Source organism: Schistocerca cancellata, chromosome 4 (assembly GCF_023864275.1).
Source record: "Schistocerca cancellata isolate TAMUIC-IGC-003103 chromosome 4, iqSchCanc2.1, whole genome shotgun sequence".
Taxonomy (NCBI): domain Eukaryota; kingdom Metazoa; phylum Arthropoda; class Insecta; order Orthoptera; family Acrididae; genus Schistocerca; species Schistocerca cancellata.
Window position 1 is genome coordinate 487679662 of NC_064629.1, and position 26846 is coordinate 487706507.

General features: G+C 42.2%; 1 protein-coding gene across 1 annotated transcript in view; it reads right to left on the reverse strand.

Annotated features, from left to right (window-relative positions):
• LOC126184786 (protein PFC0760c-like) overlaps positions 1 to 26846 on the reverse strand; it is a 298617-nt gene that overhangs the window by 213123 nt on the left and 58648 nt on the right. Inside the window, exon 4 of the mRNA XM_049927357.1 lies at positions 2181 to 2216. Coding sequence (XP_049783314.1) covers positions 2181 to 2216 — 36 coding nt within the window. The remainder of the gene's footprint in view (positions 1 to 2180; positions 2217 to 26846) is intronic.

A 26846-nucleotide genomic window follows, 5' to 3' on the forward strand; every position in this document is an offset into this window, starting at 1 on the left:
TGGTCTTGGGCGTTGCAGTCATGGACTGTGCGGCTGGTCCCGGCAGAGGTTCGAGTCCTCCCTCGGGCGTGTGTGTGTGTGTGTGTGTGTGTGTGTGTGTGTGTGTGTGTGTCCTTAGGATAATTTAGGATAAGTAGTGTATAAGCTTAGGGACTGATGACCTTAGCAGTTAAGTCCCATAAGATTTCACACACATTTTTTTCTGCTGCCACGTTATCCTACAACTTGTCTAAAATGAATCAGTTGTGATGATAACTGTTTGGGTAGTTCAAACAACAATGAAGGATGCCAAGTACAGAACCAGCTGCTATCAAAAATTCCTCTGATAGCATTTTCTCAGCAGTACAACAAAAGAAACACAAACGCGAGCAACAGCACTGGCGCTGCTACCCACAGCGTTAGCCGAATGCTGCCGGCGCTGCCCGGCCGCAGCCAGTGCCACTACCTCTCTGGTCGCCTTTCTCAGAAACGAACATGTTTGATTCGCTCGGCGCCGCTCTGCTTGCAGGGCCACTATAAGCACCCGCACTGCGCAACACTTGTTTGTTTCACCAGCGCTGCTCTGCTCGCAGCACTACACTGTTCTGGTCATGCAGCGCCGCTCCACTTTAACTGCAGCATTACCTAGGGGTATTCGGATACCTTTGATCAGTGTACGTACTCAGAACTTAACGTTACCACCGATGACCAACGCCCTTACTTCCCGAAACTCGATTTACAGATCACGAAAAGCCGATGAGACAACGACAACTGACGTTAACACACTGGACAGAAACTATCCTGTTGATATCAGCAGTTTCAGCTGCCTCCAGCTAACGTATCCCGGTCAAACTGTTTCTCTTTGAAGTGTTTGTCAATTTTATTTCGCGATTTAAATCTTTATTTATTCTTAAACTTCTGTGTAACTCTCTATGAGAAATGTTCCTCACAGGATCCTCACATATGATTCGTTATATGTTTTATCACGTAATGAGACGCAGCATGGTTTTTCACAGTTTAGGAGTTCCGTATTTTCCATAAGAGCCTGCAAGATGCTTTGATAGGTGATAAACAGTCTTTAATTTTATAACTTAATCATTTTGAAGAATTGCTGAAACTTCACCATTCGCATTGAAATAGCAGCCACCTTTTTATATATTTTTATTGTCGCTAACACCCGTTTCAGTCTTTCACCTACGTTCAGTTGGCGTAATACGTATCTGAATCTTCAGTAAGTCGTTAACACATCGACAAGAAATTAGATGCTGCTGCTATCTTGTGCTGGTACTCCACTTCGCGAGTCGTAACTTTACGATATATTGCTGATTAGGTCTACTTACTTTCTACTCTGTTTGCTTTTCCTCCCACTTCCGTTTTTACAGATGTTTTACAAACACTCTTCCACTTCTATACTGCTCAAAAAACGGCGCAGTATTTTTGAAAAACAAATATGTATTACGCCAACTAATGATAGATGAAAGTCCGAAACGCGAACTGACATACGTAAAAATACATAACAATTGGCTGATTGCTGCATTTCTTAACATAATATAATTCACAGCCACTGAGCTCAACAACCAGTGAAATGGATAAATTATACCCGCTCGAGTGTAAGCTAGTAATGCTTTTGGCCTGACTGCACCTAAGTGAATTTAACATTAAATGCACTAAATAAACCGCAACTGACCTATGACTAGCTTTCAGAACAATACATACAGTCTCTCTCACGCATCTTATGTGAGTAAGAAGTAGGAGTCGTCGTACTGTTCACACTGCAGAAGTCGTCATAACTATAGCTAGGGTTGGTTGGTTGGTTGGTTGGTTTGTTTGGGGGAAGAGACCAAACAGCGAGGTCATCAGTCTCATCGGATTAGGGGAGGACGGGGAATGAATTCGGCCGTGCCCTTTCAGAGGAACCATCCCGGCATTTGCCTGAAACGATTTAGGAAAATCTCTGAAAACCTAAATCAGGATGGCCGGACGCGGGATTGAACCGTCGTCCTCCCGAATTCGAGTCCAGTGCTACAGCTAGGGATCACGGCCATTACACGAAGAACGAACTGAGTTATTTATTGTAGAATCATCATTCATCATTAAGATAAAACAAGATCAGAGATGTTAAAAACCAAACATCACAAATTACATGCACACCATACCCAATTTCACATAAAAAACATAAAAGCGATACCACGGTTACTTACCACCGGATGGTCTCGGCAAGTGAACTCGTCCACGGCCTGAAATTGAAGGAAAATTGTTATTAGAAAGGTGTCGATAATGTGTCCATAATATACTGAGATCTAAGCAGACTGGATAAAAGATATATCTCCATCTTGCTTGCAACTAATTTTAAATTGAGAATCTATAAATTATTACTATGAGCACATTAGTACAGTTAAGTGAGTATGAAAAACTAGCAGACATTCATGCACGCAAAAGTAGTACTAGTCCTGAGGCAATTGTTCCAACTGCCGTCACTGTTTATGTCACTTCTACACTCGCTGTACTCTCCCCGCCCCCCCTCTCCCCGCAAAGCAAGTCACCAATCGACCCTCGTCTCCCTCCTCCCCCACCAATATCACTTTCTGTAAACATAACAGGAAAAAAATTAAAGATTACAGAACCAGTCGATTTATGCTTAGTTAAGAATCCAAATTGTCAGAAAGAGTTAAATCTCCAGTTAGAAACTCAGTACTTCAGTTACAAATCGATTCTGCTAATTAAAAAAGGCGGCGCAAGTAAATTCAAATTTAAACTATGTTGAACCACATTAATGTTTGTGTGGGATTTCTCAAGCTGATTTAAGACGTCGGTAAGTCCTTGAAAATGGGAGCAGCTTAGTCAACTCGTTTCATCATTTTTGCTTGGGGAAAATCCAAGTTTTCTCAACATGTTTTTACGTATTTCACTGCCTCTCTTTCATATTATGAACTCTTGCACTTCAGGAGACGTTAAGTTATACCCTAAATACGGCTAATCGGCTAATTTACAAGCTCATTTAATTCTGTATGTTTACAATTTCTTTGCAAATGTATCATTACTCGACACCTCACATGATGAAATCCTAATAACAATGTTTTTGACAGTTTCTAGTTTACTCAAAACTTGACTCAGTTTCTCACCACTAACGTACTATTTTGTGTAGTATATAGGACATAAATATTAAGTACCACGCCAAGAAAAATTACTAAATGAATTGTTTTATAGTCGCAATACATGAAACTATAATCATCTGCGTATGTATTTTTGTACGACTACGCATCCGTTCGGCGGAAGATCATGAGTTTAGTGTACGAACACTGCCATCCTGCTGGAAAGTATGAGAGATTTTCATGATAGAAAAATTAATGGCTTCCATATTTTGGAACCATTTACGAATGCTGTCAATGACACATGGCGTGCAGTTTGCAACTTAATGTGGCTGACAAATGCACTTCCAGCATCTTCGCACTCCACTTCCAGTATCTCGCAATATTATTTCGATCAGTTGCCTTCACTCTAAATGTTTTATTCAAACCAGCTACAGCATTCCCAAAATCACGACACAGACGTTGGTGAACTTTGAGAGACAGCGGTGAGATAATGATAAAATCATTACAGTAGCCATAGCTGTGATAAGCGTTCTGTATCTCTGCATGCAAACCAATTGTACAAGAATGCTAGTATCCTCTAGATCTTAATCTTTATCCTCACCACAGTCACAATCTGCCATGTCAGGTTTATAGTGAATGATACGTTGACAGTAACTGTACGCTAAGTCCAACAACCTCCGCCCGCAATCCTGTATGACACTGTTGCAGTACACGAGGACAGACTTTTTTTAAATGGAAGATATACGACACACTACCATGTGGAGCAATGGACGTTACGTAGAGCTTAGTTGAATATGTATTCAGACTTAGATGTTGATTTCCTGTGTGTTTCCCAATGTTATGAGAGATATAATACTGAATCCCTTGACAGCTCGTCTATTTTTTATACATTTAAATGTGGGATATCATTCCGAGTATACAAATTAATACTTTCACGGTGATAACTAGAGACCAGATTATATGCATTTTCTTATTTGGCTCCTTTTCACCGGTTATTGCATATTTTAACTAAAGACTAGTGACGATGCCTATTTTCGCTCTATGTTTAGAATATTTTAAAAATTTAGACGGGCGGTCTCTAGTTCGATCTAATTTTCCAGTATCTTTTGCAAATGAAAGGGTGTTTGTGTTTATTTCAGATGCTGCTTCCTGTATGATCAAAGCAGCAAAAGATCTCCGAGTATTTTATCCCTATTTTATTCATGTGACGTGCTTTGCTCATGGAGTACAGCGCCTTGCTGAAGCAGTACGTTCCACGTTTTTGAATGTAAATAAACTGATTTCATCCACAGAGGTTATGTTTTTAAAGGCTCCTGCTCGCATCAAGACCTACAAAGAAAAACTACCAAATGTGCCTTTACCTCCCGAAACTGCCGGTAAGTGTGGTAAGTCGTAGGGGTACGTGGGTCGAAGCTGTGTTGTTTTACAATGAACATTTCGAGGCCATTGGAGTGGTAGTAAACGACATCGATAGTGCAGAGGCTGTAGCAGTTTGCCAGTGCAAGGAAGCTTTCAATGATTCCCGCATTAAAAATGACATCGCTGTGATTAGCACTCATTTTACCCCAAATACCTGCAAATATTGAAAAGCTTGAAACTCAAGGTTTGGCGTTGAATGAATTTATTCAGTTAATAAATAAAATTATTCTAGTAAACTCCTCATTGCCAGAGGTATTCCCAAGAAACCTTAAACAAAAGTTTGAAAACATTTTAAACAATAATCCCCGGTGCCAAATTGATAGTTTTATTAATGGAACGGTGAACTTTTACCAAAAACAGTAAGTGCCAACACAACACCTAAATTCAAATACTGCCCAGTTACCTCAGTTGATGTAGAACGGTAATTTTCTGCTTATAAAAATGTTTTGAGAGATCGAAGACACAATCTTACTACCGAACATTTGGAATAGTAGTTGGTCGTTTATGTTTACAATAGTAGAAAAATGTAAAATAAATTGTAAATGATGCTTTGGTCCAATAGTATTAATTGAAAGTTAATGCTGTTAAAAAATTCATCATTTTTTCTTGTTTTTTAAATAAAATATTACGGAGTTTTTGAGCGTGCTCCTCTATGTGCGATATATCTCGAAGCTGGTCCTGTACATATTGACTGTTTCGCTGCGACTCCTTCACATCGTATCCGCTTGTTGCCGACAACTATAGAAGGAACAATTCTTGAAACACGGTATGCGTCCCCATTTTGCCACTTTTTAGAAAATTATCCCAGAAATGCCCCCTTCCTAACCTCTACCAGAAAGTATTCAGAACATTATATCAGCGTTCTAAATGCACCTTCGCGTGGCCGGTGCTCTTCCTAGTAATTGATATGCATAGGTTCTACTCTGAGATATCATGTACGCAGTAACTACCTTGTATTTTTTTAATTATTATTTGATCTTGCATATTTTGACACTTTCCATGCACTTCTTAAACATTTTGCATGCATTTTTTAAAGTTTTTAAGATGCATATAATCCGGTCTCTAGTGATAACAGAAGAACGTTACAACAAACTCCCGAGCGTACTTTCTCTTCCTGGTGATGCAGTAAGGTCTCACTTGAACGTTGTTAAAAAATATGGGCGGTTATCGTGCTATCAGACTGAAATGTGGCAGCGCTATTTCACATTCCACAATGGAATTTTTGTGACAGCTTAAGATTAATAAAAACGGAATTTGTATCTGACAATGTGCAGCTAAAATTGTGAGGTGATAACTGCAGTCCGCATCACAATCAGCCAATGGTTTGGATCACATTCACTTTTAAACGGAGCGAAGCAGCGGAATAGTAAAATTCAGAGACGAACAAGGGAGCTATAGTCTGTGTGAAGGGAAAACAGTTTGGTTGAGACAGATGGACGCGTCCATGTCCCCGAAGCAGGCAGCATACATCACAGTTCGTAAAAAATTGTAATATTTGGAAGGTAAGTGGACGTAATAAAATTTTTACAATGATAGATTCGAGAAGGAATAAGCATTCGTCACATACTGGGCAAGTGAAATTGTTCAGTTTGTGTTATCTAAAAAACTAGTGTATATGACGTCACGGACGTTAGAAAGTTAACTTAAAATAGTATCAGCCCCTTGTTCACAGCAGATCGTGACGGGGATCGGCCGACAGCTGATTTATGTAACCAGCGTCCGTCGGATCTCAGTGGTGAAGTAAGCTGTGGTAGAAGTTCGCTTGTGTTTGGTAAGTAAAATATGTCAAATCATGTAGGAAGTTACTTTAGATATTATGAACAAATGTTTAAATTGTATGGTAACATTTCTTCCAGGCTGAGATGTGGTTAGACAATAATTAATGCACCTTCGCCACTCCCCTGCGTCTTTTCTCGCTACTGTGAGAAGTGAGTATTTAACTCTCACCTGTGTGTTTAATTCTCCATGGGTTTTGCGAATTCTGAGAGGATACGTTGGGAAGACGATTACTCTTAACTGATGGCTCCCGTGAAGACTCCTTAGATTCTGGTGTTGATCAGAAGTTACTTTGAGCTATATGTGAAACTTTAGTATACCAACATAATTGGAGAAAAAATATAATTGTTTTTAATAGACTGGTCTACTTCTTTATGGGGCTAACCAACGTCTTCACTTCTCTATCAGTTACCTCAAATTAAATAGATGTGCAACCAGAAGGAGCACAGAGTGGGACGAACTCGTGCAGTAAATATAGGTGAGTTTTCCAGGCCACTTTATCGCTTAGCTCGTAGTCACTTCCACCGACCCAAGTGAGCGTGATCCATAGTGATCTTCGTTGGTAATTCCTCCGGCGTGTAGCCTCTTTCACTCCAAGTTTACTTCCATTTATCACTGACTCTTGCATTTTTCTAACTGAATTTATTCCATTTTATCATCATATAGGTTTTAATCTGGGCCGTTGGCAAAGTTGCAGAGTATTAAGAAATCTATCAATTCCGTCTGTATTTTACTTTAAAGCTGATTAATTTCCGACCACTTTTGCTCCCTTCTTCATGACTTAACTCTGTAGAGTTGCTGTTTAACTGAACATGATACTGCTGGTAACATACATCCCAGACCCTATACCCTTGGCTTGTTGGTAGTACTGCCTGCTCCTGATAAATCTACTCAGAAACTTGCATTAATTAACAGTGTATGCAAGAACGAAAGCGCATGCTCCTCTGTACCAACCGAAAAGTGCTTTTTTCCCTTTTTTTTTTTGCTACGCCGGTAAGTCAAGGAGAACAAATGGCGCTATACGACAGCGCTGTCAACAACTATATGGTAGAATGCACTTTTCTCATATTTTAAAAGACTTCTTTTTGTCATGTAAAATACACAGCAAATTTTCAAGCGTACCTTCTTATGTAAGGGATCCTTTACTTAGAAAAATTGATTTGTTTGTCTTTAATTCTGCTGTTAATACTATGTGAGTGCTAGGAGGCTTATGCTGTCGAGTAATTACGAAATGTACACCTACAAATACTCACTCATTCACTGGACATCCTCAGCTTCCTATATAGCGATGTATTTCACGACACATTTCAGTGCAGAAGTCACTGGAGTGTGCCAGTGACTCAGTTTCCTTGTCTAAAAATACTGCAGTATATGTGGGTGAGGTGCACAAGCTTTAAATACAAAAGAGATAAGTTGATGGATACGGTGGAATTGCATTCAGCATACTGTTTCCCACTGGAGAGACTTCTCAGCGAAAGGCTGGTTACGACAGCTTATTACGGCTCAAGAATGAGGCTAAGGCGTACACGTTTGTGATCACTGAACCTCTGGGCAGTTAAAGAATTTCTGTGCTAGAAAAACACATTCTTTCGCAAAGCTAACGCCTCGCTGAAAAACATAACGAGCACGCTATTCTCATGCAGGTGTGCAACCACCCTGCACCCCATTTAGGCCACGCAAGTGTGATAGCCCCACAGAGATACGCTGTGAGTCGTCATCCTGGCGCCGAAGGGGAACTCCGCAAGGAATGCAAGACCTTGAGAACATTTGCGAGACACATGGCTGGGCGAGTCCACAACAGCTGGCCACAAGTAACTGACTTTGAAGGATTTTTGAGATAGCCCAGCCAGAGTTTGGCACATCGTGACGAATAAAGAAGAGGGGACAATCGCACAGGAGGCACCATCTACTAGCAGGCACAGATACGACGCCAGCCAATAAGCTGAGATTATGAAAGTTCGGCGCAGTGGAAGCACAAGAGGGAGTCAATGTGGACCAAGAATGTCGAGCAATGGAGTGTTAGATAACTCCGTACCGTGACAATCTCGAAACCTGTCACAGTTACGACACACCCCCGTAGTACACCACAGTCAGTACGCCACAGGCAAGACCTGGTGTTCACTTGCACTTCATGCTGATCAAATTCCATGATGATTTCGGTCTAAGCTAGATTTCTATCTATTTTCACGAGAATTCCACGTCGTTTTCGTTTCTTATGCAAGTAACTCAACTATGAATCTGATGCTGCTATTGCAGTCTCTATTCAGTGGTAAATCGAGTCCTGACTCTGCTGCCAACTAGTCATTCTTATGACCACTCTCATCCAGTTCAGTTACGATTCCTTTGGCGACACTTCTGCAAATCTGCTCCATTCTTAACTCCACTACATTCCACCATATGCTAATTCCAGTTCCTTTACTTCAGAGACGACATTCCGACCCTCAACTCAAGTTCCATCTTGATATCAAAGTACGAGTTAATAACTGCGTCAATTAATTGTAAGCCTACCAGCCGGCTACCTGAGTGGCAAGGAATCCCGGCCAAGTAGCAGCTGCCGACAGATAATGGTCTTCATCTACTTTAGTCTCTCACACGGACGAAAGCGTTCAGCTGCCGACAGCCGTCGGCCATTCACCAAGCGCCGATCGATCGCCCAGATAGAAGTGAGACAGCAGCCCATCACCCGCGCCGCTGCACGTCGCCGCCCGCTACTCGGAAATTATCCGCTGTTGGCAGCCGATACAAGATATAGTTGGGATCAAACTACCAAGCTAACTCGCCACAGAGCCCATAGCGTCCCACAAACGCCTTCATTCTGCCGTATCAGCGATGTCAAAGCGCCCTGACATTCAACAAATGGTTCAGATGGCTCTGAGCACTATGGGACTTAACTTCTGAGGTCATCAGTCCCCTAGAACTTAGAACTATTTAAACCTAACTAACCTAACTAACTTAAGGACATCACACACATCCATGCCCGTGGCAGGATTCGAATCTGCGACTGTAGCGGTCGCGCGGTTCCAGACTGTAGCGCCTAGAACCGCTCGGCCACCCCAACCGGCGACATTCAACACCTTTTATGTATTTTGTAATACTCCTTGCTTTACTAAGTGTTTGATATTACTATCCCTCTTCACCTCTTAGTTATTCAGATGTATTATTCCCCATATCCCTGGCTAGAAGTCTTATTTGAACGAAAAGGTGACGTTTGGTTATATTAATGACGATCAAGCCTGGCGCCCAGAAAAAAAAAAAAAAATTCATCAGTGATTACCTACTTTCTGTGAAATTCTGATTTGCCACAATGCACTGCATGGTACGACCCTAGCACCATTATCACATTAGAGCACTACAGACACATTCAACACGTAGAGAGCCTTGAATTAGAAGCTATCAACGAGCGAGGTGGCGCAGTGGTTAGCACACTGGACTCGCATTCGGGAGGACGACGGTTCAATCCCGTCTCCGGCCATCCTGATTTAGGTTTTCCGTGATTTCCCTACATCGTTTCAGGCAAATGCCGGGATGGATCCTTTGAAAGGGCACGGCCGATTTCCTTCCCAATCCTTCCCTAACCCGAGCTTGCGCTCCGTCTCTAATGACCTCGTTGTCGACGGGACGTTAAACACTAACCACCACCACCTAGAAGCTATCATCAGAATACTATACGCCTGTACGTGAATGGCAGATACATACGTGACTAAATATACAGGTGATAAGAAGCTGACAGCCAACATTCCACACAGTCTATCGAAATACTGACTTGCGCCATAGGGTGGTGGGGTTTCGGGTTCCGCTGGATAGGTCAGGAGTCCACTACACGCAACAAGCGGCTACACGGGTAGCAGGGGTTGTGTGGCGTGGGCTGGGCGGTTTTTTAGGTTAGATGGCCTCGGGCAAGTACAGAAAGGGCAACAGCCTCAACGGGTGCGGGGCAAAGTCAGGACATGCGAGGACCAAGCAGCAATCGGTATTGTAATTGTAAACTGTCGAAGCTGCGTTGGTAAAGTACCGGAACTTCAAGCACTGATAGAAAGCACCAAAGCTGAAATTGTTATAGGAACAGAAAGCTGGCTGAAGCCAGAGAGAAATTCTGCTGAAATTTTTACAAAAGCACAGACGGTGTTTAGAAAGGATAGATTGCATGCAACCGGTGGTGGAGTGTTCATCGCTGTTAGTAGTAGTTTATCCTGTAGTGAAGTAGAAGTGGATAGTTCCTGTGAATTATTATGGGTGGAGGTTACACTCAACAACCGAGCTAGGTTAATAATTGGCTCCTTTTACCGACCCCCCGACTCAGCAGCATTAGTGGCAGAACAGCTGAGAGAAAATTTGGAATACATTTCACATAAATTTTCTCAGCATGTTATAGTCTTAGGTGGAGATTTCAATTTACCGGATATAGACTGGGACACTCAGATGTTTAGGACGGGTGGTAGGGACAGAGCATCGAGTGACATTATACAGAGTGCACTATCCGAAAATTACCTCGAGCAATTAAACAGAGAACCGACTCGTGGAGATAACATCTTGGACCTACTGATAACAAACAAACCCGAACTTTTCGACTCTGTAAGCGCAGAACAGGGAATCAGTGATCATAAGGCCGTTGCAGCATCCCTGAATATGGAAGTTAATAGGAATATAAAAAAAGGGAGGAGGGTTTATCTGTTTAGCAAGAGTAATAGAAGGCAGATTTCAGGCTACCTAACAGATCAAAACGAAAATTTCTGTTCCGACACTGACAATGTTGAGTGTTTATGGAAAAAGTTCAAGGCAATCGTAAAATGCGTTTTAGACAGGTACGTGCCGAGTAAAACTGTGAGGGACGGGAAAAACCCACCGTGGTACAACAACAAAGTTAGAAAATTACTGCGAAAGCAAAGAGAGCTTCACTCCAAATTTAAACGCAGCCAAAACCTCTCAGACAAACAGAAGCTAAACGATGTCAAAGTTAGCGTAAGGAGGGCTATGCGTGAAGCGTTTAGTGAATTCGAAAGTAAAATACTAGGTGCCGACTTGACAGAAAATCTTAGGAAGTTCTGGTCTTACGTTAAATCAGTAAGTGGCTCGAAACAGCATGTCCAGACACTCCGGGATGATGATGGCATTGAAACAGAGGATGACAAGCGTAAAGCTGAAATACTAAACACCTTTTTCCAAAGCTGTTTCACAGAGGAAGACCGCACTGCAGTTCCTTCTCTAAATCATCGCACAAACGAAAAAATGGGTGACATCGAAATAAGTGTCCAAGGAATAGAAAAGCAACTGGAATCACTCAACAGAGGAAAGTCCACTGGACCTGCCGGGATACCAATTCGATTCTACACAGAGTACGCGAAAGAACTTGCCCCCCTTCTAACAGCCGTGTACCGCAAGTCTCTAGAGGAACGGAAGGTTCCAAATGATTGGGAAAGAGCACAGGTAGTCCCAGTCTTCAAGAAGGGTCGTCGAGCAGATGCGTAAAACTATAGACCTATATCTCTGACGTCGATCTGTTGTAGAATTTTAGAACATGTTTTTTGCTCGAGTATCATGTCGTTTTTGGAAACTCAGAATCTACTATGTAGGAATCAACATGGATTCCGGAAACAGCGATCGTGAGAGACCCAACTCGCTCTATTTGTTCATGAGACCCAGAAAGTATTAGATGCAGGCTCCCAGGTAGATGCTATTTTTCTTGACTTCCGGAAGGCGTTCGATACAGTTCCGCACTGTCGCCTGATAAAGTAAGAGCCTACGGAATATCAGACCAGCTGTGTGGCTGGATTGAGGAGTTTTTAGCAAACAGAACACAGCATGTTGTTATCAACGGAGAGACGTCTACAGACGTTAAAGTAACTTCTGGCGTGCCACAGGGGAGTGTTATGGGACCATTGCTTTTCACAATATATATAAATGACCTAGTAGATAGTGTCGGAAGTTCCATGCGGCTTTTCGCGGATGATGCTGTAGTATACAGAGAAGTTGCAGCATTAGAAAATCGTAGCGAAATGCAGGAAGATCTGCAGCGGATAGGCACTTGGTGCAGGGAGTGGCAACTGACCCTTAACATAGACAAATGTAATGTATTGAGAATACATAGAAAGAAGGATCCTTTATTGTATGATTATATGATAGCGGAACAAACACTGGTAGCAGTTACTTCTGTAAAATATCTGGGAGTATGCGTGCGGAACGATTTGAAATGGAATGATCATATAAAATTAATTGTTGGTAAGGCGGGTACCAGGTTGAGATTCATTGTGAGAGTCCTTCGAAAATGTAGTCCATCAACAAAGGAGGTGGCTTACAAAACACTCGTTCGACCTATACTTGAGTATTGCTCATCAGTGTGGGATCCGTACCAGATCGGGTTGACGGAGGAGATAGAGAAGATCCAAAGAAGAGCGGCGCGTTTCGTCACAGAGTTATTTGGTAAGCGTGATAGCGTTACGGAGATGTTTAGCAAACTCAAGTGGCAGACTCTGCAAGAGAGGCGCTCTGCATCGCGGTGTAGCTTGCTCGCCAGGTTTCGAGAGGGTGCGTTTCTTGATGAGGTATCGAATATATTGCTTCCCCCTACTTACACCTCCCGAGGAGATCACGAATGTAAAATTAGAGAGATTAGAGCGCGCACAGAGGCTTTCAGACAGTCGTTCTTCCCGCGAACCATACGCGACTGGAACAGGAAAGGGAGGTAATGACAGTGGCACGTAAAGTGCCCTCCGCCACACACCGTTGCGTGGCTTGCGGAGTATAAATGTAGATGTAGATGTAGAATGCTATAAAACTTTCCCTGGTTGATTTCACTGGAAAGAAACTTCATACTACGTACCAGAACATGCACTACCTGCCGAGGCTGGACAAAAATATGGAAACAGCAAACAGCTCACAACCATGCCTAATACGGTGTAGGTCAGCCGGTGACATTCAAAACAGTTTAGAGTCGTCTCGAAATCGATAAATATAGGCTCTGTACGGCTTTGAAGGGCATCTTGTACCATACTTCCTGCGAAACAGAGGCAAGGTCAGGTAACGATGATGGCGGTGCATTGCGATAATTCACTCTTCTCTCCGAAGTAGTCCACAAAGGTTCAACAATATTGAAATATGGCGACTGTGGTAAAAGTAGGAAACTGCAAGAGACACGACTCATCCCACCAAATTACATTCTTCCACTGCTCCATAGTCCAAGTTTTATGACGTTGGCGCCACGTTCCCTTGTTATGGGCATATGCATCACTGATGAGTGCTTTTGGAACTCTGGCCTGCCATGCATTTCCCTTCTTATGGAGATCTCTTCTTATTGTTTCGTGCTAACTGGTTACCGATTGCGGCAATCACTTCTGCAGTGCCTTTTGCAGTTATTTTCACCTTAATTTCCTTCGTAATTCTCTTGAATGACCGCCCGTCACGATCACTCGACACACACTTTCGTCTGCGATGTGACTTTCTGGATTGTGTTCTTTCGTCGGATACGGTGCCGCTTGAAACACCAAACACTTCAGCTACCTTGGTTACGGATGCACCCAACATAGGAGCACCAAAAATTTGACCACGTTCGAACTCATTTGTTTCCAGCATAACGCAGTCACCATTACACAGAACAGTGCTCTGACCATGATTGACGCTTGCAACGAATTGAGGATATTGCACGGGTGTCGTTCGTGGTCAAACACAAAAGAGCAACTGGCAGGCTTCGGCTAGCATCTGTATTTATGTCTAAGCATCTATTTCTCGTGGTATTCCCATATTATTTTCCCATCCATGTACTTCTATGTAACATCTCACCATTAGATGTACTCATACACTTAATGAATGGTGGTGAGTGTACGAGATTCTACTGCCGGCTGCATATTCACTAGTATCTCAGAAAGAACAAAAAATTAAGAAAACTGAAATAGGTCACCAAAAATGAGATGGGTTCGGATGGCCATGTGGTATGTGTAAGCATATTGTACAGAATCGGTATTGACATCCTCACAACACGGTAAGCTAAGTATGGGACATGTGTTTTGTTCTGCACCTCTGATAACAACTATTCCGAAGGCACTGAAGTGTGATGACTAATCACGATACGACCATAAAGTGAGTGCATTAAATATAGTAGTACAAGGCGTGGGACATCCGTTATCATCCCCGATCTTAGGGGCAGCACTATTGGCTATTCTTGCAATGGAACGCAAACTCACTTTTCCTCGCTAAGTGTAGTCAAGTATTATATATTACCAGGAACCTTTTATGCTTAATGATTACTAGAATGCATTATCACAGTACTCTCACAACCTGTTAAGGATGAAGAAGAAATAGCGTCATGGGTGCTGCGCACAGTGCATTACTTTCAGGTACTAAGTAAAGTGTGTATAGAGGCTGAATACATGTACAAGGATCATTCATAAGCAGACTACTGTGTGGTCATAAAATATTTGTTTTCGACTTTTTTATCGCCAAGTTCGTTGATAGTTGGTAAGAATCTTCTGAATTCATTTCAACGGTTGATAAGTAGTTAGTATAATTCAGTGACTATGTGCTACTACGTAAGTCCTCTAGATCAGGTGTTCCCAAACTTTTTCCGTTGTGCCACACGCTTGAAACATACATTCTTATGCCTTCCCCCACCAATTTTCTTTCCTTCCTCCATACTTCTCATACTTCGCAGAGAAACGGCCTACAATATGTGTTTACTTTTGTCTGCTTCTTCGAGCTATCTGTTAGAACTATAGTAATCCTGAATATAATTAGACAATGTATTCAGAGCACGTTACAATTATTTTTTTAAATTAACGTTTTATTATTCAAAGGCGGTAAAAGTTAACAATTAAAATTAGTTTACAAACAACCACGGCTGCGTGTGCGGTTATTGGATCCCAGAAAATATGTGGATTTCACGAAACATTTTTTCAAAAACAATTTATTTGTTTGTTACAGTTTAACTATTTATATTTAGATTGCTTTTAATTCATTTCTAATGTTTTATTAGCTGAAACATCGCGATACACAAATTATAGTAGCTCAAAAGTCAACATTTAAAAGATCATTTAAAAACAATTATATTCACACTGATCATCAAAAAAGTAAGATAAACAATACTAAAATTGCACGCTGGATTTTTTTTATTACTGGCTTTCGGGACGTTCCCATACAGCCACCACAATAGTGGAATGGCAATTATGACGATGCTGACGCAAGGATGACACAACACACAGTCCCAAAGCGGAGAAAATTTCCGACCCATCCGAGAGTCGAACGCAGGCTCCTTCGGTAGCACTCCACCGGGCTGACCGCGCAGCTCCTTAAGCAGACGTGGTTGGGTCTTTGAAACCGCAACTCGCAGACCACCTTCAAGATGCTGCGGAGACCGATTTTTCGTGTTGATTAATCCCATTGTGGAAAATGTTGACTCACACAAGTAAGTTGCCTTCTTGGTAAATTTGGATATTCATTCCCAGTCTGCACACAAAAATTTTTAGGGGCTTCGATTTAAATTCATTTCGAAGTTCTGCTAGCTCCTCTTACTCTACTGTCTACAATAGGTCTTGTTGCAAACGTATAGGATGGGACTGTGGACCCAGTCATACTAAAACGAAGGTTCTGAACATTTATCCTCGAATTGTTGAAGAAGGTTTTCGAGATGTACTACGCCAATTCTACTAATTTTACCTACATCCAGCTCATTTTCCTTCACGAAAACATTCACAGAAGTAAACATCTCCCAGTCATCCTTCTCAATCTCGGTTTTCCAAAGTCCAAGTTTTATATTTAAACGCAGGCGCTTCCTCGCTTAGAGTGATATCACTACTTCGATCTTGAAGTGATACGTGAACATCATTCTGTGTGTAAAAAATGTTGGCCAAGTTACACAATATTAGAAGCCTTTTTCCATCCAGAAACATAGCCTTGAGTGTAGGACTGCTATTCAATAGGGAAAGAGACGGTCATCCTCCAGCTTCACAGCGCGACGAAATATCTTACCTCGAACAACCAACGTATCTCAGTGTGCAATAGAAATGAATCACGAGAGAGTATCCATCTCCTCGAAAAGCATGGAATGGAAAATAGCCTACAGTTCAAATCTCGTGCTTTCAAGAAATTTACAATGAAAGCATCGCTAAGGACTTTACTGACTTCCGGTTGTCCATTTTAGAAGCTAATACCTCACTGTGTACCACACAATGTGTGAATTTTACAGAAGGAGAAACAACAGATGAATCGTTTTTAGTTCCAATAAATTCTGTCGCCCTATTGGTACATAAACCAACACAATTTGTACGTGACAAATGGTTTTCAATAAAAATGGACTTCAAAAGGAAGAAAACATCATCGCCTACAGCCCTCTCTTTCAGAGCTTTACAAAACAGAAAGGCCTTGCGCATTTCATTTTTATAACAGTAGCTTTCAAAGACAAGAAGCTGGGAAAGATTTCCGATATCAGTACTGGCCTCAAGTTGTAGGGCGAATTTTGGGCTGTCATGAACACGTGGTAGCAATTGATTTTTTAAGTCAGTGGCTACTGCATCAGTACCACGAGTCACGGTAACATATGAGAGTAGAATCGGCTTCAAGAAAAGAGCCAAAACTTTCTCCATGCATGATTTCACACGTTTTGACGACTGCGGGAAGAAGTAATTCCTCACCAATAATTTGTGGTGATTCCGATTTTGCAATTAAGTACCGAAGCTCTTACGGCTTTCTTAGAAAATTGTACTTGTATTTGAAGAATCGTACATTTCATTTTACTTGTTGCTCATGAAGCTAGAAAAATTTGGTGGTTTATTTACATGGTCTGGATGATTTGTCGGCAGTTGCAGCTTTAGCTTTATAGGATTCGAGCTATCGTTAACTCAAATCTCCAAACAAAGAATCCATTGTGGTCGTACCTCATTATTCAAAAGAATACTGGTAAATACCAATGTCAGATAATCCGTATATATTATAGCAGTGGATGTATATATGTAAAAGTATTATCTAAATTCCACATCTCGCCTTAAACCACTGGATCGATATCAACCAAACTTGGTACACATATCACTTACGGTCTGGGAAGGACCACTATTGGGAGTAAGAAATATCTATATCTCAAAGGAGTGGGTTTTATGGTTAAAAAGAAGCGTAGCTCGTGACGCGCATATAGTCAGAATATACTCAACATCCAGTATTTGCGAATGAGAGCATTTAGTGACTTTCGCCCAAGTTTACGCGTAATTTCAAACCTTCACGAGACTTTTTCTCGGTGAAACCCTCACAAAATCGTGAGAGGAGAAAAAGTTCATCGCTTACTCTGTTTTCGGTGTTCAGGCAGTAAAACTGTCGCATCAGGCATAACCTTATAATTCATTACTTCTTTACAACCAACTCTACTCGCAACACATTTTGCGGACATGATTCAATTATTCCACTGAATGTACATGCAAAAGTATATAACTGTATGCTACATTGTTCACGAGATACGACGTCGTAAACATTGGCCTACGTGAAAATGGAACAGCACGACGAAATTCGCTAGAGGTACAGCTGAAATATGCGTTCAAAGCGGTGTGAAATATGTTAATTATATGTGAGGTGGGGAAAAGCCGCCAGGAAAAGCTCTTCCTAAAGCCCTGAATCGACTTCAACCACATTTGGTGCACATATTACATACTATCTGGGAAGAAATAGTGTAGGTACAAGAACCAGCAACCTCCTATTAGCGTGGGGTGATGTTCAAGAGGAGAGTAGAAGAGGAAATGTTCATACAGAAACTCGGAAGGAGAAGCTGGACAGAGAAGGGGTGGAAGGAGCTTAACAGAGAAATAAAGTGGAAGTGATGGACAGAGAGAGGGGTGGAGAGATGGACTTAAAGAGCAGGGAGAAGGAGATAGTCAGAGAGAGGAGGGGGAGGAAATGGACACAGAAAGGGAACACGAGGAGATGGCCTGAGTGACGGGGTGCAGGAGGTCGATAGGGGAAGGAGGACAATGAGATGGATAGAGGGAGAGGGAGGAAGAGACAGACCGAGAAATGGGGGAGGAGGAGAAGTGGGAGGGGGAGAAGTGAGAGGAGCAAATGGACAAAGAGAGGAGGAGGAGATGGACGATGAGGAAATAGTAGATGGACAGAGTGGAGTGGGGGGAGATATTTATATAGGCAGAGAAAGGGGGAGGACCAGATGAACGTCGCAGGTTCGAATCCTGCCTCGGGCCTGGATGTGTGTGATGTCCTTAGGTTAGTTAGGTTTAAGTAGTTCTAAGTTCTAGGGGACTGATGACCTCAGATGTTAAGTCCCATAGTGCTCAGAGCCATTTGATCCATTTTTGACCAGATGAACAGAGAGGGAGGAGCAGGTTGACAGAGAGAATGGCGGGAGGAGACGGAAAGAGAATAGTGGGGTGGAAGAAGTGGACAGAGAGTGCGAAGAAGAGGAGGTGGACGGACAGGGGCTGGAGGAGCATATAGTGAGAGAGGTGAGTGACGAAATGGACAGAGAAAGTAAAGACGAGGAGAGAGCCGTAGAGAAGGTGAGGAGGAGTTGGCAAGAGAATGGAAAGAAGAAGAGCTGGACGAAGAGAGGGCGGGCGAGGAGATGAATTGAGAGACTAGAGACGAGAATTGGAATATGTACCGTACACTCCTGAGCAATGCCGAGTACTCAGTTATTCAACTTCATTTGCAGGCACTTTGAGTTTGCTTTGAGACCTAATGTTGCTGAGAGGAACAGAATAAGACACGAACGAATGTACTTTGATTAAAATTGGAACTGCGAGCATTCAAAGGAGAAAAGACACTCGCTGAATCACTTCCATTGGACCTCTTGTTGCCACTGCAAATCAGTCATTTATCCGTGGAAATGGCGGAGATTCTATCACTTTATTGTGTAAAAAACCAAGACTCGGAACAGAGGACGGAGCAGACGAAGCAGCTGGCCGCAGAACTGGGGACACGTCGTGCCGGACGCTGCTCTGCTAAGTAACTGGTTGCATCAGACCGCGCGCCCAGACAGCCCAGAAAGGTTGATGGATGTAACCTACTGCTAATTACGACACCCTGCCGCCTTTGGGACGACACCAACACCTTACCAAGTATGGTCAGGAAAAGAGGCGTCGCCATGACACAGTAATGACGCCACAATCACGTGATCAGCAGGCAGCATCACATTAAAACCCGATACCGCCGTCATTCGTGATTCGTCAGCTGGCGAAGTCCGTGATACTTTGCCCCATGCAGATGACGCAACTGTTTCTGCCGCTACCAGGCCCCGAGCCCCTGCGTGTTGCCTGAGTAACTGTCCAGCGAGCCGCACCTCCCCCCCCACCCCCTCTCACCAGCAGAGAGGACAAGTCGAGCGCCTCCGGTCCGCCCTGCCCTTGGCGTGGGCTCAACATGGGTCTCATGCGCTCCATGGCTCGGAACGTGACGTAGCCGAGATCTACCTCACTACCGCCTTCCGTGGTGCAAGCCAGCACTACGGGCCTTATCGCGACGCAGCAATAGCGGCCGCCGTGAGCGCCTGGTCAGGGGCCAACGCACCCGGACCAATGGCATCAAGGACCATCCATTCTATATGTATCGGCAGCAACCCACAGCCCGCCGCCTGCCATCGTCCCACCTCCTAGAATTAAATCCGGTTAACTACTTTCACTGAACATAAACTAGAATTAAACGTATAGCTTACGCACTACCTCTGAATTGACTCCGGAAGACTGAACTAATTCGAATGGACCCTCAAAAAAAAAAAAAAAAAAAAAAAAAAAAAAAAAAAAAAAAAAAAAATGGTTCAAATGGCTCTGAGCACTATGGGACTTAACATCGGAGGTCATCAGTCCCCTAGAACTTAGAACTACTTAAACCTAACTAACCTAAGGACAACACACACATCCATGCGCGAGGCAGGATTCGAACCTGCGACCGTTGCGCTCGCGCGGTTCCAGACTGGAGCGCCTAGAACCGCTCGGGCACATCGGCCGGCTAATGGACCCTCACAATGACTCTTACTAACAACCTATTCTTGTAGTCAGTGACGCCAGGATGTGGCGGTTACATAGCCAAGCGGCTTATTGTCATTAATGCTTGTTAAATGTTTGGTAAGTGGCTAACCCTGCGGATGAACGGTGACAGATGCTCCGCGTTGAAATACTATTCATAACTTTTCTAAGCATTTCTGGTGACAGGGTCTACTGGTCAGTCCTTGGGATACAATACATCAAATGAACAATGGGGGAGCTTCCTAACTTAGTTCATGAAAATGACAATAGCAACACTTTTTTACCCGTAGACTTTCTTACATAGTATGAAATACAAAGTTGTCAATTTCTTATTCCCTGTACCTGTCCCCAAGGAGGCACGACCCCCAGTTTGAGGATGACTGCTTTAGACCATGTTGGAAGAAAAACTAAATGAGAAAAACTCTGGATTTTATAAGGAGAAAATGGAAACAAGAGAGCTATTTGGATCATCCATCCTGTTTACCAGATGTAACATCATCTATTTCCACAACTAGAAAAAATTGTGACTGTAAATGTTTTTCTGCCCAATGAAGAGGTTATGGTGACCACAGACGGGTAACATGCAGAACATTGATAATCGAACTTCTGGAACAGAATCTGCTCAGTGGAAAGTAATGGTCTAATTGCATTAATGTAAAAGGGATACTAATACACCTTGATGATCAAATAGTCTTTCATTACAAAACTGTCCAATTTCAATCTGCAGATCAATTCATCTGGTTCAACACTTACGTTTACAAATCTTCTAAAGCTTTTAAGGAATAAGATACAATAAAAAAGTTGTGTGACATACAGTTTGTTACAGTTACAGAGTAACTTCTTAACGTGGAATTGTAAGTCAACTGTCGTGAATAAAGATATACCAACTCGCTGTGGTTTTATATTAAGAAATTTAAGAAACCTAAATAGTACATCTGCACTAATAAAAAGTGCCCTCTATCCATTAAAAATGGAACTTAATAATCCACAGAAAAGAAATGTTTACAAGTATAACGTGAGGATTTCAATAACATCAAAAAACGTTAAAAGAACTATAAAACATTTTTAAAAATGTGTCTTCTCTCCTTTCTAATATTCGGAGATGAATCCACCCGCGTTATGTCTGATGTAGGTTATGGATGTGGACCCACACAAGTTATGACAAGGGAAAGTATCAGCATACAAAATAGTCCAGTTGAGGTAGGAGTTCACAATTGGATTGCAAGTAGAAGCATGATAGGAGTATCACGTCGCTGGAAGTACCACCATATATGATCCTTTGTGCATAAAAGGTCGCTTAATAGCCACAACTGATCAGTCTTCTCCGATAGCAGAAAGTGTCAAAGTCGATTTCTCCAAAGTGCTAAATATCTCTTCAGTTACTAGGGAAACAGAGGAGACGAATTGATGAACGCTTTGGTTTGTGGTTATTATTGGAGAACCTGGATAATCTTGTTACTGAGATCGCTAACATTTTACACCGAAAATGGTACACACCTTAGTAAGAAGAATATAAATGGACTTATGCCCATTACAGAATCGTTTTGTGACAACATTATGATGGTTAAAATCTGTGATGAATGGACTGCCAGAAACATTTAGAGAGAAGAAAATTACTCGTTGTAAATTTCCTGCGCTCCATACTCGAATGCAATTGGAAAAAGCCTTAATAACTGGTGCAATGGGACGTACCCTCTGCCATGCACTTCACAGTAATTTGCAGAGTGCAGATGAAGATGTAGATGCCAAAACAGGTGTAAATGGAAGTACGTTTGATGCAGATTACGACATGTTTGTGAGACATAGTGTCAAGGCGAAACTACTATTTCCCCTACACAGGAACGATTACGTCGCAGCAAGAGCAATATCTGAAAAAATCGTCAAGGTATCATTGGAAACCATTTCGAGGAAATATAAAAATCTTGTGGCTGTACCTTAAAAAGTGGAATGAATGTTCTAATGGAGACTAGACAGATACAGTGTAGTGTCTATTTACTCAGGTGTGCTGCACTTGTGTGATAGTGACTTAATGTGCTGGTGATACTGAATGCAGCCACTGACTGGATATTAGTTAGACAAATTGTACGACGTGTGCCTTGCGGCCTGTGCCTACAGAATGTTTAACAGGCACTGCTATTAATTTCTAAACATCTAAACATTGCGTGGGTAGTGGGATGTTCCATCACCACCTATGTGGTGGTGGATGTATCCCCACCATGACCTTTACTTCTTCCACAGTAAAGTTTCCTTCCATTGCAAATATGAAGGTCTCTGTGTTCACACTGTTTGCTTTGAGCTCTGTTAAAGATTTTATGTTGGGTACGTCACCAAATGCAAGTTCCTTGCGTGTGCTAGATATCACCTGTGATGCGCCCTACACGCATCGAGAGCTCTCACACGGTTGCCACCGAGCCACAGCAATTGCCATCTCATTGTTGGTCATTGCCTGAAGTCCCGTTTTCCCAAAAAGAATGAACATATACTAAATGGCATGCGTAGGAAGTTGATACCTCTACCATCAACATTGCGATCCTTGCGTTGTCAGTGGACTACAACGGCGAAGGTACCTGAAGACTCCATCACATTGGATTTGCAACTGTGTTGGCCTTCTGAGCTCAAGTGTAGATTATCAGTTTACTCAACGTAAGGGATTCTTCTACAGTAGTCCTTCCCAAACGCTTCGCACCACTGTAAGAATTTGGAAAAAGGGAAAAGGCAACCCGAAATCGGGTAGTGGGTTTCTTACCCCGAGAAAGTGATAGAAACAGAATGAATTGTCCCGAAATAAAACCTAAGGGATTGTCGTACCGACATTAAAGAACATGAATGGGGTCGTTACGGCTGAAAAGAATGTAGATAGTCGAAAGAGAACGAGTTGCAGAACGGAGGAAGAAAAGATTAATTCTGCAGTGACTCGAGGACCTATGCTCACCATACACGTACGGACGAATAAATTGTGAGTCCACTGGATTACATGACTATATTGATGCCGTAGAGTAGGTATTCATCCCAATAATGAAGAGCACATTCTTCATGTACAAAAAGACCCTTTGCATCGCTTTAAACGCCAAAACTGCGTTGACTGCACTTGAAACCTCCAAATTCGGATTCCCTAGGTCCTTCAGCTACGTTTATCAAGGAATTGCAACAGGTTATTTGTGTTGTATGACATTAAACCCTGTTCACCACTATTCACGATTTGTATGTTTAGTTTACGAAGTAAAAGTATGAGGGACAGAAACGAGATGCATAGACGAAAGTAAGCGACCTTTTTATTATTTCAAAAGTAATCTTCATAACTGTTAATACATTTATGCCACTGCAAGAAAAGACGGTCACCGACTTCATGAAAATGATTGCGGTTGTCTACTATAATGAATCTTGCCTTCTCAGAACTTTAGTACCTTAGTTGTAATATAAGATTCCGTATAAATTTCCGCCTAACTTAATTTCTATGCTTTAATTATATAGTCCACATCTAGAGATAATTTTGCGTATGTTTTATCACCAAAACACTATTTTCCTGATAATATAATTTTATTTTTCATATCGATCCGCTTAGCAACATTGATCTTGAGCCACGAAAACTAGTAATCACAGCTATTACCTCAAATGAGTCAGAAACCACTTTACAGTGAAAGTAATATTATTATCGTATGTAAATTGCAGGTGCAGAGGGGAAGAAAGGGAAGGGACCACTGCTGTCAACTACATTAGGACACTACGCGGAATCGGCGACGACGAGTGAAAATGTGTACCGTACCGCGATTTGAACGCGGGATCTCCTGCTTACTAGGCAGGTGCGGTAACCACTGCTCCATCCAGGACACAGTCTTTTTGAAACTGTGCGGACTACCTCGGCACGCCTCGCGTCCGATCCACACTCCCATCGAGCGCCACCTATCCGTAGTCACTGTCCATCTCCTCCATATTCGCTCTCTGAGATTCCCGCAGGAGGTCGGACGTACTTGTGCATCCGCATTGATGAAGGTGGATTCACTGCCCAGCTAGGCCTGTCAAATTATATGTATATGGTGTCTCTTCTTTCGGACATCTATCGATCATTCAATCGACAATTATATAAGAAGTGAAGTTGGTGGTTTTTATATTGCCTAATTTGTAACTTCAGTTATTAATTATTAGGAGCATAAATCCTTCTGTCAATAATTATTTCCACAAAACATTATGTAAATTATACTTGAAAAGTAATTTCAATTAAGATAGTCATAATAAAATTATTTTAACTACATCCTATTCTTCAGGAACTTGAAGCTATGTACGTAATACTTATAGAAAATTTAGGCACCAAATGCGCCATAATAGTTTCAGTTGCTGTCCAGAGCGGTCAATATAACTATGAAGTTCATTGTGTCGTACTGAAATGCAGCACAACGCATTTACTTAACAAATGGTGTTCTAGAAAGTGTCATGAATTGACGAATAAATACTGATGATGCCAAAAAGCACCAATATTCCAGTGGCTTGTTCTTAAACGAAAAACCTTGGTCCTACTAATTGGGAAACATGATCAGGAACCGACATCCTACACAATGCGACACCCATAGCACGACACACATTTTTCTGCTAATATAATGTCTCTGCAATTACGAAACCATACAAACGTTGACAACACTAGAATAGTTAGTTCAACGTAGGATATTTACTTTCTGTACATCTACGAACATATTGTTGGTAAGGGATACGTAACATTAGAGTACGGAACCATAGCATCGGGAGAGATCGAGACTGTATGGAGCATGTGTAACACCTCCCGAACGAAAATTTTGCAGCGTAATCGAATCAATCTTAGTAACATGTAGGCAGGCACTATCCTGCAACAAACTGATGCCGTCCGTCAACATTCCTGTGCGTTTGAACTTAACGGCGCGCTGCAGTTTCTTCAGTGTGTCAATGTGTCGCTGTGCGTTAATTGTGGTGCCGTGTTTCAGAGTGTCAACGAACAGCGGGACCTTGCAGTCAGAGAAAAAGCTATCAAAGAAAACGCCATCATTACTTTCCTGGAGCTGGCGTACACGACCTTGGATTTTTTTGGGGGTGCAGGGGGGGGGGTAAATTCATGTGCTTCCAGTGTTGGTTCTGACGCTTGCCCTCTGGCTCAAGATGATGGACACCATGCTTCATCTCTCTTGACAATGCGGAACAGGGAACGATATACTTCATTCTTCATCGTGATACTTCTCCAGGTGCTGCAGTGATGTAGACTTCCTGTTTAACTTCCGCTCCTCCATCAGCCTGTGGAGGAACCTCAAATGCTATGTCTTGAGCGATACTGTGACTGATCCCCAGCAAGAGCCGAATGACTTCCGCCTCCCGCCGTCGGTCATTCCTGACAGCAAGATTCATTGCAGTAATGAGAGAAGGGGTAATGAAACGATGAGCCTGTCCTGGCTGATTGCTGTGTTTCAATGACACCCGACCTTCCCGAAATCGACTGATTTAAGGAAATATCGTAACACAGCATTCTTTGCTTTGGAGAATATATCTGACAGTGAAAAGTCAATATTTTATAACAACCTTCATTCTGGATTCAGAATAAATGGTACAGAATTGCAGAGTACGTAAGTCAATAGAACAACCGAGAAATCGAACTCCTTGAGTGGAAACATCGATGTCTCGTCGAGCTGCAAAAGTAGAGAAGTCAGTATCTTTGCGGATATCAGATGGACCATTTCGTTGATTGGGGTCTTGCATCGCAGTAGGGAAGGGGGAAGAATCTTCGCTCTGTCACATGGAAGGAGTTTATGGCAAAGGCACTCCGTTTTCCTTATGACGGTACATATTCCGCAAGTAAGTAACTATAAACCTAATCTTAAGAACATTTTGACTTACTCTGATTTCCAAAGTAGTCGTTTTGTGTGTGTCTGATTTAAACGGATTATCGGAAGTATCGTACCATCGTAAAACGCTTTGGATGATTTTCATTCGGTAATAAACATTCCGAAAAAAGTTTGGGTTTTCAACTGTAAAAAAAATGAGCGATTGAATTCAAATGTTACCACCCTCAGGAACTGGTGCACAAGCTGCTGCTTCTTCAGATGTTGTGAAGTGGCATGTATTGTGCAATAGTTTAAATCACTTGTAAATTGGCTTATACCCTGCAATAGTAAAAACTGATTGTGCTTTAAAATGGAGTAATTCCAAAACTGCAATTGCATATAGGAAAAAAAATGGTGCAAATGGCTCTGAGCACTATGGGACTTAACAGCTATGGTCATCAGTCCCCTAGAACTTAGAACTACTTAAACCTAACTAACCTAAGGACAGCACACAACACCCAGCCATCACGAGGCAGAGAAAATCCCTGACCCCGCCGGGATTCGAACCCGGGAACCTGGGCGTGGGAAGCGAGAACGCTACCGCACGACCACGAGATGCGGGCAGCATATTGCAGATTGGTAGACTACAAAGGGCGAACAAGAATTCCACCGACAAACTTTCAGATGTGGTGGTATGAGACAAATCAAGAAAAATATGCAGTAAACATGGCCTCTTAAATGCATAACTTAAGACCTATGAGAATTGTTTCATCTTCGATACCGTGAAACGCATTCTTAACTGTAAGCTCTTTGCTTCCCATATTCTGGGTGAAAACAAGGGACAAAAGTGACCATCAGAAGAG